This window comes from Limulus polyphemus, unplaced genomic scaffold (assembly GCF_000517525.1).
Source record: "Limulus polyphemus unplaced genomic scaffold, Limulus_polyphemus-2.1.2 Scaffold1374, whole genome shotgun sequence".
In the NCBI taxonomy this organism is placed as follows: domain Eukaryota; kingdom Metazoa; phylum Arthropoda; class Merostomata; order Xiphosura; family Limulidae; genus Limulus; species Limulus polyphemus.
The window spans coordinates 60,853-75,848 of NW_013666984.1; the positions used below are offsets into that span (position 1 = coordinate 60,853).

Below are 14,996 nucleotides of genomic sequence, written 5' to 3' on the forward strand. Positions count from 1 at the left end.
ACACTAACCTATGAGTAAAAGTAAAGAAGAGTGTACAACAATATCTCAACCACAAAACATCTGCTACATTCATTGCTGATGAGGCCTTTCACCCTCTTTTACTACCTCAAAAATCAACTAAAAATTAAAAACTTACTGCAGAAACAAAGGTATTTCCTGTTTCTGAAGGAGACAGGTCTAGACTCATCACATCACCTCCATGGCCATGGAAACTCTGGAGGAGTTGGGCACACTCCACATCCCACAGAGCACATGTGCTATCTCCACTTCCTGTGAGAATCTGAAAAGACAGTAATTTAAATCTTATAGTAATTAAAAAGTTTTATCACATGAAATCTTCAAATCTGGGTTGAGTACTTACTCCCAGCTACAACAAACCGTGTCTCGTGAGATTAAATGATACATTAATAACAAACAAAAAATGCATTCATATAAATATGAGCCAAATCACTCAACCACATCCTTCCTGTACGCCCTCATAAAAATACAGAAACATGACATCCTCGTGACCCACTGTCATTGTTATAGTTTCACTACACCACAATCTAACTGTTTTCTGATTCCCATAATAAACCATCTCAGACACCAACTCCTCAGTGTGAGCAATTCTTCTAATTTCATTCTTGAGATAAAACATGTGACAACAATTCATGAGAATTTCCTTGTACGTTTTCACGAGGCAAACCTATTTATTAAGATTCCTGTTTCTGACATCCTACACAAAATTTTAAAAAAAAGTCTGGAAGAAGACTTCACTCTGTTTCTTAGAATTAACCTTTTCCAGCACTCTACTCGAATCTAACAACTCTATGCTAAATCAAGATTTTTTCAATTGGATAAGAAACAGAAGGATTAGGAAAGGAATTTCTTCGGGACTCCAGTCTTAACCAATGTCTTAACCTGGAAAATAATGCCATTTCCAATTTCACTCACAAACTCGAACTTTAAATCAGGAATGTTGATGTCACTACTGTACAACAACATCCTTTCTCATCAGAAACTGCAACATCTAAGAATTACCTTCACGATGGTAACTAAAATCAAATGAAAACTCTTATTCCTGGATGCCCGAGCTCATAGGTTGCATTTGATGTATTCATTATGGTTGCAAAATTACTACATAGGAAAAAAACATTGGAAGGTCAATAAGTTTGCATGTGTATTTGTCAATCTTCTAGTCAGTGCAGGTAAAAACTAATGGAAGGACCGTATCTTAGAGGTTGAACTTAAATATATGATCAAAATAATAGGCTAATGTTTCTGCATGTACAAATAAATGTAAATAAATTTGATATACAAAAGTGAAGGAAATTTGATATCTTGGTATCGAACAATACCAAAATTGCTGCCTATTTCCTAGTCACAGATGGAAATTAGAAGCTTATCACATTACTGTGTTTTGCTTACTAATTAACCCAAAGCAAATCTTTAAATTCTGTCACTCACACCTTTTACATAAAAACCTCAGAACCCAAATGTCTCCAGAATGAACTGATCTACTTTTTTTCCTCCTAAAACAGAATAGCTACTCTAAGAAATTCATCAGTGATTATTTACTAGCTAAAATGCCAGAACAGAGATCACAATTACTATGCAGCTAATATAATTTCAAATATTCCTAACATCAGCCATAAATCTAGAAGACCCCTTAATAATTCAAATTCCACACTTCCTCCAAATCTGGTTCTAAACTTTAGGAAAAAACTTACCAACATCAGACCACCCAGTCATCTACATACCAGAATTAATGATAATGAATGGTAAACCAGACTTAGACAAAATAATGTCTATACCACATGTCAAAATATCAGCACACCGTTTCAAAACTTGTCAAAACTCCAGATTGGGGGGGGGGGGGAACCCGTCGTTTCCTATTTATATGACCCATCTGAAATACAACAGAGACCAAGAAACTGAAATTAATGAATCATGAATCTATATTCTGCTAATGCTCTCAACAGTCCTAGAAAGAAAGAAAAAATAATCTGTTTTTTCAGTACTGTTTCAATCCAACATAACTTCAACTTACAATTTTTCACACAATAGGACTTCAAGCTCTTCACTTCTCTTTTTATAATAATATGTACATGACTTTCCTGTCTGACCTTATGAAAGTCTGTGGTAGCAATTTGAAACATCATCTATAAACTATCACAAGTGGGTGAATATTGGTATGCTATCAAAATATGTATGTGCGTGTAGGAAGAATGATAATTTTCTCTCATTTTTTTCTCTTGACAAATGTCTATTTGATTTAAAATAATGGGTAACCGACGACACTCAACTATAAAAAAAAACAGACATTATTTATTAATTTTTTCCATTTGTTTATCTATGTTCTAGTGAAATTCTTTAAAAGTTTAGTTATCCACTAATGCATACTGCATCCCATGCCTTATCCTGTAACCACACAGAGATGAAAAAAACCAAACATATTGTACAACACGTAAAAATTAAAATAAACCTGGCCTTAGTGTATTTGGAAATAAAATAAACTTACTTGTTGGTCTGAATTAGGAAATAGACAGCAGGACATGTAACTTGTGTGAGTTCCTATTGCTCTCTTCTTACTAGATACATCTTCCTCAAAGCTCAGTGGGTACACGGTTACCTTATTGTCCAGACCTCTATATAACAAAAATATTTCAATTTTAGTTGCTTGGTCTACAAAATTTTCAATTAAGTAACATCTTCAATAAAAGGTATATGTTCACTTAGACCATGCTTAACTAACAGTGGTTTATTTATTTTTAAAAAACACTAATTTGGAAATAAAAGGTTATTGTTGTACACTTGTGGGGAATAGTGGTCCAGAGAAATTATATATATTCTTTACCTGACTATATCATTAATTACACTACAAAGATGCTACAGTATTAATCAAAATATTTATTTTCATCAGACTGTCAAAACACGAGTATGGTAAAGCCACATTACTGGCACAAGTGAAGGAAAGGTGGCTTACTACTAACCTGTACTAAATAGAAAGTAAAACTAACAAAGCAAATAATTAAATTAACAGCTTTAAAACAAAACAGGAGTAAAATGAAACTTACCCACAAGCTACCATGTTTCCCGAAGGAGCATATGCACATGCCATAACCCAAGTTGTTGGCATCGTTACTGCATGTTCCTACAAAAGCAAGGTATAAGAAAAATGAACTTATAATTCATTTGGATATTGAATACATTGCAAAAGACATAAAAAACATCTTACAAGAAACTGAAATATATCACTTAATCAATGAATTTGTTCTCAACTAGACAATTGTGTAATTTTACAAATTTAAAAGATTGGGTATCTTCACAACGTACCACCTGCAATCACTGGATCTTTTTCTCGAATGATTAATGACAGATATATTATTATTACTTTTCATATCAAATTTTTTGATGTTTTTTAATTAGGTGCACACAGAGGTCACTATGAGTGAAATTCTATACTTATTGAACTAATAAATGTAGTGTAAACTTTTCAAATTAATTTCCCTCTCACCATTTTTTCAAACTTTCATCTCAGGCATCAGTCTAGCAGTGGAAAGTATTGTAACAAAAATTCTTATTGCTAATCTATTGTTAGTCAAGTTAACAATTTCTTAGAATAAATTATAACTCCCACTGTACAGAATTATATGAAATAGAACTTACCCCACAGTGTAAAAAATATGCATGTAAGAAAAAAATCTGAAAGCAAATTAGTGTAACATCCTTAAACATTACTGGAGATTTACTATTTTTTTCACACACATAATTTTGAGTGCTAAGTAGCGGAAACGTTATTTGTCAAATTAGGCATATATAACTTGGAGGAGAAGTTTTGTGACCATAGTATGAATGGTGAGTAGTTTTATATTATAAGTTCATAACCAAATACGTACACTTGGTAAATGTGAGTGTTTGTTTAATTATTGCTAAAGTTAATCAAAGTGACTTGTAATTCATAATATACACATATGGTAACGAATAGGTATTGGATTTGGCTTCATTGAAGTTCAGCCATAGAAGGTTATAATTTTGTGATAATATCACAAAAAACACAATCTTTGGCCATTCAATTACATTTATTTAACGTGCTTATAATATGGACGAACCTCTTGATACAATCCCATCATAAATTCTTCATAAAATCAATATATTTACTATAATAATCTGAATCAATAAGAATTGAAATTTTTACTGCATCCATCAATAACTAGTCTTTTCTGTATTTCTTATCATTGATAAAACTATTATTTTCAATTGTCTTATGTATATCTGACATTTACTACAGGTTATATTTGAAAATTATATATATATTTATATAGGTATCTCAAAATCATTTCTAAAGGCTTACAATAATTATTAGCTACTGAAACCTTATTATTATTTTAATCAAAGAAGTCTGCAATAAATGACATTACATGTAGCAACTATGTCTTATAAAGGATTTTTCATTCTGTTTATCAGATTATTTTCACCTGTGCAGCATGCATCAGTGCCATACAATGATACGTCACAGTCACAGAGTTTACCTGAAGTTTAGGAACTGGTTCGAATTGATGCACCATGTGTGCTTACGCTATAGTGATACAGACATGTCTTCAAAAGTAATAATTACATACCAATATTGTAGAAAAGTATGGTAACTTTAACAGAATATTTGAGAGTGGATAAAATTTTTAAAAATGTGATAAATACCAGACTGCAGTAATCTATTTCAACCCAGGTGGCAGAAATAACAGATGGACAGTTGTTTGGTAAAATGATAAAACTGTTAACTGTCAGTAGTAACAATGTAAAAAAACTTCACTATCTTAGTGTGTAGTCACGTGTATGAAAATAAAGTTCACACTGAACACCATTGTGATTCCAGTGTAAACTTTACATCGTAAACACCAGACAACAGCAGCCACTTTATAATATAAAATATTAAAACCATTTTTCATTTCAAAGTTTTAAGATACAGAATAATGACTGGAGTATAATGCACATATTTTTTAATAAACAAAATGACCTGTAACTTCATACTGATTTCAATTTTTACACGTTTAATTTATTTTATTTTATGTTTTTGATGTTAGTCATTGTGAAAACAATTTCTGAAAAAGCTTACAGCTTAGGTGCTGCAGATTCTTTTGTTTCAAAAAGATTTCAATTTACACAGCTTTACTGGTATTTAGCAAATAACTTTAACATAGGTAATATTATTGTTTGTTATGCCATAATGGTTGCTTTATATTTGTCAAAGTACGAATTGTTAAGAATTACTAAAAAAGTAAATGAGCAAGTTTTTGTTAACTGAGAGAGAATAACATTGAAAAGAAAAATTACCTTATTTGTCGTAAATGCATCCCAGATAATCATTTTGCCATCCTAAAAGAATTCATAAGAAAAAAATGTATTATGATGTAACCTCATGTGAAATTTATTAAAACAAATCTTTAAGTATATATATAACTTATACCATCCATAAAACTCAAAGAAAGACAATTTATTCTAAAAAAGCAATCTCTATACAAACATGAATTGATAACAACGCTAGGAATCCACAAAAAAAATAATCGTAGAAGCTACTTCAATACAATACCTTACAAGAAAAATCTGGTTTACATTTAAACGATTTTGTATATCATAATGTCAAGATGTATCCATGCCATTAGTAAAACAATGACTAGCATAGGTTTACAGTTATACAGAATATATTTTGGACTCCGAAGTGAGTTAAAATTATTAGAACATCACACAAGAGAAATGTGTAGGTGTAAACTATGGCTTAATCTAGTGTTTGAAAATAAAGGCTTAATTTGAGATATGTAAATTTGGGAAATCAAGTCTACAAGTACTGAAGCTTATACACTTTTTGTATTAGATGGTATGTAATGTGTCACACAGTGTTTTAATATAATAATGACACATTTCAAAAACTGGTATCACAAAACTATAACCATCAACTGAATCAATATTTAATTTTCAAAAGATCATCAATAACTAACACTTTTGAAATGTTCATCATTATAGCTGCCTAAAAAAAACTCTTGAATCATAAACTGACTTTTTACAAGTGTCACTTTTACAACTAGGTTTGTGTGCCAGATGAAAGTACACATACATCTTCAGGTAAATGATACAACTTGCCTGTGATGAACTAACTATATGTCTCTTATCCAATGACCAATCAGAGCAAAGAACTTTTCCTTGGTGCCCTTTCAACACTCGACGAGGCTTGATGTTTAACGTTGGCAAGGGATCCAGTCTTTCAGCAACTGTAGACACTAATAAAATTTCATGGAGATGTGAAATATACTAAACTTTGGTAATAAAAAAGTAATTAAGTTTTGTTTTTAAGGTTTATTGCTCAGCTCAATAAACAACAAATATATATCCCTACATGTATCTAATACAATGAAACACTTAACACGCAACTTTATTTTCCAGCAATAATAATAATAAAAATGCATTTTTCAAACATTGGAAAATAACAAAAATATAAAAATGACTTAAAATTATGTCATTTCTATTCTGACTTTTTTTATCTGAAGAATGAAAATTTCACCAATATCATAGAAATGAGAAAATATACATTTTTAATTGCTTTGTCTTGAGGACTGTTTTACCAGTATAACTGAAACTATTTGCTTTTTAATACATATTTTTAATAATTCGATGTAAAAACAATTCTATACAACTTTAAGCTGATTCTACAAAAACAATAACTAAACAAGATATTTTAAGATGCATGCACAACACATTACCCATACCATATTAATCTTTAAATGAAAATTAATAACTTTTGGGTAATGTACATGTGTAACATTATTAAATAACACACAAAACTAGGGATAAACTTTCTTATTAAGTATTGTAATGGTCCTGAACTTACGAAAACTAATAAATAACCTAGACTGTTTGTTAATCATTATTATAGACAATATGTATTATAATGGCCTTGAAGTTATTATAACTAGCAAATACCAAGGTTTTTTGTTAATCAAGTCATAATTGTTTCAATATAGCACTGCAGACTATCGTGAAATCTTATGCCCCTAAAAATGTACCAGATATATCAAATTATACAAAAATCAGAAAGTTAGAAATAGCATAGAAGGTACAACATGCAAAATGTCTAATTTAAATAAAGATGTGATCTGAGTCAAGCATTTGATGCCATTTAGATTCCTCACCAAATATATTTGGAGAAAATCTAATCACTTTGCAAAAATCTAGTTACAACAAATTGACAAAAAATGGTGTTGGATGACAATCTTGGCCTAAACAGTTCAACTTCCCCATCACTTCTAGTTCTTCTATGTTTTAAGGTAAACAAATCCCAGTCTTTACGCTTCTCTTCACAGTTAATATTTTGCAAACGAGGATCACTCTACCAGCTTATTTCTGCAATATTTTCAGTATGTCTATATCCATGTTGTAATAAAACCAAACCAAGGTAAACAAATCCCAGTCTTTACGCTTCTATTCACAATTAATATTTTGCAAACGAGGATCACTATACCAGCTTATTTCTGCAATACTTTCAGTATGTCTATATCCATGTTGTAATAAAACCAAATCTGCACCAAATCCTCTAAAGGAGTTGTCTCATTATACTCTCAACTTCTACAAACAGACCAGCATTTTATCAGCTGTTTCACCAAAACAAAAACATTTATCAACAATCAAAACTGATGATTTTTTTCTCTTAACAGTACAGATGCTCCTCTCACAAAAATAACATTACCTAAAATACTAGAACCCTAGAGTACCATTTTGTATTTCTCAATAATTTTTTTTTCCATGGATTTACCCACTAACTTTTGAATTAAAAGAAATATTCTCATCAAAAACAGCCTTTTCCCATCATGTTGTAGCATTACAAGATATCATCAGTAAATTCTGAAATAATGTTTTCTAAACAATGACATTAATATTGATAAATCACACTGGTTATATTTTTTTTCCAATAGGAAAAATGACAGTTTATCACCATGCTCTATTTACTACCAATTAATACAAACATAAATAATGAAACTTACAAGGAAACACTTAAACATATATATATGAAACTAGAAAGGTGAACATTTGCAAGGGAATGCAATATGTCTCCCTCCATCCATCCTCAAACTACAGCAGATTTTAATAAAAATGGTATTCAAGGCAGGGGAAGGGAGCATAAACTACAAAATATACATTTCTGATGGGCAGTCATAATATCAACTTGAGACATCTGTGCAAAAAAAGATGTATTGGAGCATAAAAGTACACATATTTTGCAAAGTTAGGGATGCCATTCTTTTGTGTCTTGCCCAATCTGTATGTTATTGCACAATGATACCTTGCAACACCCCCAGAGACTGAAACAGACAGATTTTGGGTTTGTGCTTTTGTTGAGAGTTTAGAGTGGTCAAAGGGCAAAATATTTTACTTAAGTAAGATATCTGACCAACCTATATAACATTTTACATAAACTTGTGACAAAGATATTTTGTGACACCCCAACCCCACCCCACCCACACACAGACTAAAGCAAACAGATTTGTTATTTGTGTTTTTCTTTGATTCTACAGAAGCCAAAAGTTAAAAACATTGTATGTACTAGAGAGCTCTGAATCTAGAGACATTATTTTTATATGTAGATATTACAGGAGATTGTTATTATAGAGTTTCAATTTACACAGTGCCTGAAATTGCATATAGAATGTCAAAAATAGGTCTTATTTAGCCTGAAAGTACCTGTAAAAGTTTTCTAGAATTTACATAGAAACCAACTGTCCTATGTATTATAATGTCACAATTCAGTGAATCCTTTAAAATCACAAGAAAGTCATAAATCTCATATCTGTCTGCCTTAGTCTGAAGGGGTGGTCATAAGATATCTTTATGCAAAGTCTCATCTGGATTGGTCAAAACTTAAAGAAATAACAGACCAAAAACTTTAATTTTACTACTTCTTTTACCTTTGACCCATATAAAATCAAACAAAAGGCACAATGGCCAAATCTGTTGGGGTTGTTGAAGTATCTTTAAGTCAATTCTCATTTGGATTGATGAAAATATAAAGGAACTGCTGGCCAAAACAACTTTTTGTAATGTTTGACCTTTAACTCCTTAATCTCAGAACAAGAATCTAAATAATAAAAAAAAGGTGTCTGGACATACTGAAATAAGGTATATGCCTTCCAAGTTCATAATTACAATAATGTTCTGAGATAAACTTGATCAGCTGTTGCAAAATTAATTATCCAACAAATTTGGAAAAATAAATGTTTTCTAAACATTTCTTGCAAGCTACAAGTGTTTGAAGGGTTAAAGATGAGTAAACACTTAAAAAGGAATTTAAGAAATTTTCAAGGAAGGCATTAGCAAAATTATTTTTTGTGTATAAGCTGATCCTACTATATCTGTCAGATCTGGCAGTCAGAAATTACATTCTGTGTTGGTCAAGTTAAGTTATGTTTGATGTTAATTACTGATCTGTGACCTAGTACTTAGCCAGAAATTAACTACATCATTAAAACTATATGAAGAGGACTATTTGACTGATAGTTAAGACAGATATTCAGAAACTCATCAAAGCAAAGAGAAATAGAATTTTAGTTTTTGAGAATTTCTCTTTGGTCCTATGTTATCACCTAAAATTATGTATATATTTTTAATATTTTAAATGTTTGCTTATGTCACTCTTCCAATTAACAATAAATTATAGTCATGACACATCAGAATGAAAAGGTTTTCATCAGAGAATTACAAAAAGAAAGCACTGACATTCTTATAAAAGTTATTCTCCTTCACAACTGCTTCTGTAACAAAATACAGAAACGTCCAACTCGTTCTTACTTAATCACATCCACCTGTTAATTATACCTTATGGAACAAAACATGAACAGAAGTTGGAACTGCTTTTCAAATAAAAAGTTTTCTGTGGAAGTTGTAACTTGTAACTCAATAACTGTATTCCTCGAGAAGAGTTATTACTGATAATACCAAAAATACATAAAATTAAAAATCCAAACCAAAGTCCAAATTTTTGCCTCAACTTCAAATTTCAAGTAAGTAACAAAAAACTTATAAGTTATAAGCACAAAACCATAGTTAAAAAAATGTTACACACACTGAGACAGATAATTGCTAATATTTATATTATTAAGTTTTTAAACTTATATTACAGTTAAGTATCAAAACTTGATAAAGTTAATTATGTTTATAATTATAATTCTTAATCTATAATATATATATATATTCTAGTCCTGGAGAACAAAATGGAAGCTTTGCCTATTAATATTATTACATTATGTAATTTGGTTAAAACTTACATGCCACATCGTTAAGCTTTTGCCGCTCTTCTTCTAATCGTGCTTTCAATTTTTCAACTTCTTTACTCAGAGATTCTATTGACTCTACAGGGTTGTCAATTTTCAACCCACCACCATCAGACGCCATTTTACAGTAACAAGAGGTTCATAAGATGCTTAAGATGGCGCTTTATAATGCAACATAATATTATTAATCATTATCATTGTTAGCAACTTATACGATCACTTAAATCCTGTTACTAACTAGTTACTATTTTCTTCTTAATTGCTAGATAATAAGTACTACCTAGTTTTTCATACGTTTCTGATGTTAATCTGATGCTGTAACATCATTACCACATTTTTATAACCAAAAATAACAATAATACGAACGAAAACAACAAAATTCGTGGCAGGAATTTAGGTTTAAAATCTTTCAAGCCTCAAATAAAATTTGGGGCCTGAAAGACAAAGTAATTTATGTAGCTTAATAAGAATCGGTGGAAAAAAACATCTTTATCCATAAAGTATAAATACAATGGTAGTCTTTGATACGAAGTAAAAAATATTTTGAAATTTCTATATTTACATATATGAGTGAGATTCATTCATTTTTATTCTTCACTTGCGCCGATCCATTAAATTATTTTAAATAAAGACCTACCTTGAGAACTGTGGACTCATATTTAAATAAAAGTTAATTTGTTTACTAGATATTACAATTATTTTATTTTGTGCGTAAAATTAAACGTCTTGTACAATAAACTAAAAGACAGGTTAAAACCATCGAAATTTCTTGAGCGAACCCCCCACCGAAATAATGCATTAATCCAAACAGTAGGTGAAATCTCATAAACATACCAAAATAACTAGTTTGGCATTAGTCACATTCCATCATTTTATTCATATCCTGAAATACTATAATTGAATTTATATTCAATTTGTATCCTAATTCACCTAAGAATCCCTACTGAGGTATATTGAACAAAATGTGATGTGGTGAATTAGAAAGCAACTTATACATGGTAGTAATATTCAGATCAGGATATTTTTAGTATTGAACAAATTATGAAATAGATTACATGGAAGAGAAAGTGTGTTAATCTTTAGCGATTTTGGCTTGTGCGAAAAATTGGGAAGCAGTAATGATATCTCATGACATTCTCGTTTTAACCTTAACTATGCGAAACGAATTCTGGGAACGACATTGGATGGATGAAGATTTCTTTGTTTATCTTTGATAGCCCATTTGTGCTGAACTTCTAACAAAATTTAGGGAGTGTAGGTACAACAGAGAAATTGTTAATTTGATATTCAGAAATGATTTAAAAAAAAGGTGGGCTTCCTTGTTTGTTCCCTCATTAAAGTAAAAACCAGACTTCGAATATATATTAAAATGTAATGGTAGGAAAGACATATTAATGGTTTATCAAGATTTTAGTTAGGAGTAGTTTATACTGAGAGAACGTTGTGTGTTTGTTGCCTAAAGTAATGTAGCGTTTGTTGGGGGGGGGGGGAGGTGGACAGGGAGTTCCGCGTTATTGAGTAGCAAGAAAGAGGGTTGTTTTGTTTTAAATTTCATACAAAGCTATCCGAGAGTTATCTGCTCTAGCCAACCCTAATTTAGCAGTGAAAGACTAGATGGACGACAGCTAGACATCACCACCCACCTTCAACTCTTGGTCTACTCTTTTACCAACAAATAGTGGGATTGACCGTCACATTATAACGCCCCCCCCCCTGCTGAAAGGGTGATCATATTCGGTGGGACTGGGATTCGAACCCGCGACCCTCAGATTGCGATTCAAGCGCCCTAACCACCTGTCCAGGCCGGGCCAAGATGATGGCTCGAACTCACCTGTCCCACGATATGTATTGCATTCATATTTTATTCATAGCTTAAGTTCCGTGTTTTTAAGGATATATCTAAAGTATATTATATATTTGGTCAGTCTATTCTAAATATATGTATATCAAATGAATTTAAAAAAATGTTTTAAGCCCTTGGTGGTGGGCTTCGGAGTGTGGTTACCTCATTAAGGTAAAAACCAGACTGGGAAATTTCTTGAAGATTTGAGAATAAGGAAGACATTTTAATCGTTTAATATGACTATAGTTATGAGCATCTTATGGTGTTGGATGAGGTAATAATATAGATTTAGCACATTCTAAGACTCACACTATTGATTATGAGGAAGAAAGAGTCCAGAAGGGAATGACCCATGTTTTATATTCATGTTTCATCCAGACCTCGAGTTCAAAGGTTTGTAAGAACATACAATATATAAACTTTTTTAATGCGATTTAGAGTAAAAATATTAAATAAAAATGTTTTTATCCCCTGGAGGTTTGTTAGGGTAAAAACCGGACTTGAAAATTACATTAAGTATATTTTCCGGCTCACAGATATACCTCAAATAGTTAGTTAGACCCATTAACTGGTGGCTCTAAGATATTGTATCTGAAAGCCTGTTTCTCCCCGCTAAAAAAAACTTAATTCCATACACAAGTAAGAAGATGACACACAAATATCCAAATGTTTAATCACAACACAATAAACTACATACAAAATAAGAGCACAATTACCCCGTGGGTATGTAGAATTGATAACGTTAGTGAGGAAAACCTTTATTGAAAAGTTCTCACCAGTTCAAGAGCCCCCCCCCCTCCCTCTGTGTGTTAAGTTTTAAAAAATCTGAAAATCATCTCATCAAGTTAAAAAAAACACAAAAAACAAAGTAAGTAAAATTAAACTGAAGCTTGGATTATGCTGTAAGTCCACTTCATTCCCTCAAAACCTGGATTCTACTATTACTCAAGGTGAGACAAATAAACAATATGAGAACATGTCAAAGCTCTGTGGTAGATCTAAAAGCTCTGTTTTAGACAAGAAAGGTCAGGAAAGGCCTATACTGAGGTTCTGCTGAATATTTACAACCACGAAAATAGCCAAAAATCTGATTCTCTTCCAGCAAACCTGGGTTTATATATGATAATAAACCTGAGTAAATTAATACATACAAAGCCAAAATCTGCGCCCGAACCCACGGGTAACGGGCGTGCCTTGTGTTTGTAAAGGGCATGGATGCCCTAATGTATTTTGCGATACACCGACAAAAAGAACAACTGTTCCTCTTTACTGCAAGAGAATATGGATAACCACATAATGAAGGACATACGAGCTTCTTGCGTCTCACTCTGTTCAAACAGAAAACTACGAAAACTACAATAATTTTGAGGGATATTACACGTTCACTAAAGGGGCGAAAGATAGACAGTACAGTCCCGTACTGCAATCAATATAAGGTAACGATATAAATTGTGTGTTTGTTAGTTTGTTGAATTTCGCGCAAAGCTACTCCAGGGTTATCTGCGCTAGCCATATCTAATTGAGAAGCGATAGATTACAGGGAAGGCAGCTAACCAACATCACCCACCGCCATCTCTTTACCAACCAATAATGGGATTGAGCATAATATTATAGCGCTAAAAGCGAAATAATGTTCAGTAATAGGGGTTAAACCCACGACCCTCAGATTGCGAGTGGAGCCTTCTAACCATCAAGGCTTTTTTAGACTTACACAATTGATTAGCGAGAAAAAAAAGGCCGGGACTGGGATATCCCACATTCTATAACTTTTAAATATATTTCAGACAAATATACAGTAATGTCGTTTGTAATAGCACATTTACAACATATTCAGTTTACAGGCGATGTACAGAGAATGTATTCAAATTAAAAATATTTTAGCCCTTGGTGGTCGGTTTCGTTCCCTCAAATTACAAAACGGGATTGGAAAATCAATTGAAGATATTAAGGCAAAAAACCTTTTTAATGGTTTAATATGATTTTGGGAATGAGTTATTTATGCTTAAAAAACTTTGTGTTTTTCGGATAACGTAACGATATAAATTTATCACTTTTTTTAAAGACTCGCGCCATTGATTGCCGGGAAAAAGGGTCCAGACAGGAATTGTTCATATTACATCCATATCTTTAGTTCAATGGTTTATAAGAATATATTTACAATATACTAGCATTTTAAGCAAAAATCAGTTTTTTTTAAGTTTTTGGGTTCTGGCGGTGAACTTCGTTATCCGGTTCCTTTATTAAAGTAAAACCCGGACTGGAAAATTACATGGAGATGTGTGGTCAAGGATTAGGTTTGGATGTTATCAAGTGCAACGCTATACAATAGTCTATTTGTGCTGTGCCCGGCACGGGTATCGAAACCCAGCTTTTAGCTTTGTAAGTCTTCAGACTTACCTTTGAGTCACTGGGCAGTATTGGTCAAGTTAGAATGTTTATTGGTTAAATACAGGTTAAGTAGTTAGCACACAGGATCACATACAAAAGTTTACGTGACATCGACATCCAAGGCCTATATATTTCATCACACTCATTAAACATAACCCTTTATTCTCCTGAAGTAGAATAGTCAACTATTCGAAAGAGCTAGAGTTTTTGGTCTCGTTTTGAAAATATTGTTTAAATAATTATTGTAAACATAAGTAGTTTATAATGAGAGATCATTATATTTAGATTATATACGTTGAGTTAAATTGATCACTTTTTTTTAGGCTTGAACCATTAACTAACAAGATAAAGGACTCGGTCGGGCATTTTACACACTATAGATGGCGTTTTTATATTATATACATACCGTATTTTTCGGTTTATAAGACGCACTTTTTTACTCCAAAATTTGATGTCAAAATCTGCTTGCGTCC

The 14,996-nt window shown here is 31.8% G+C and overlaps 1 protein-coding gene across 1 annotated transcript in view; it reads right to left on the minus strand.

Annotated features, from left to right (window-relative positions):
* Positions 1-10,450, minus strand: part of LOC106463308 (guanine nucleotide-binding protein subunit beta-2-like) — a 21,058-nt gene extending 10,608 nt beyond the window's left edge. Inside the window, exons 1-6 of the mRNA XM_013923325.2 lie at positions 10,287-10,450; positions 6,115-6,251; positions 5,311-5,352; positions 3,057-3,133; positions 2,501-2,627; positions 137-280 (exon numbers count right to left, since the gene is read on the minus strand). Coding sequence (XP_013778779.1) covers positions 137-280; positions 2,501-2,627; positions 3,057-3,133; positions 5,311-5,352; positions 6,115-6,251; positions 10,287-10,413 — 654 coding nt within the window. The 5' untranslated portion in view covers positions 10,414-10,450. The remainder of the gene's footprint in view (positions 1-136; positions 281-2,500; positions 2,628-3,056; positions 3,134-5,310; positions 5,353-6,114; positions 6,252-10,286) is intronic.
* Positions 10,451-14,996: the final 4,546 nt, after the last annotated feature.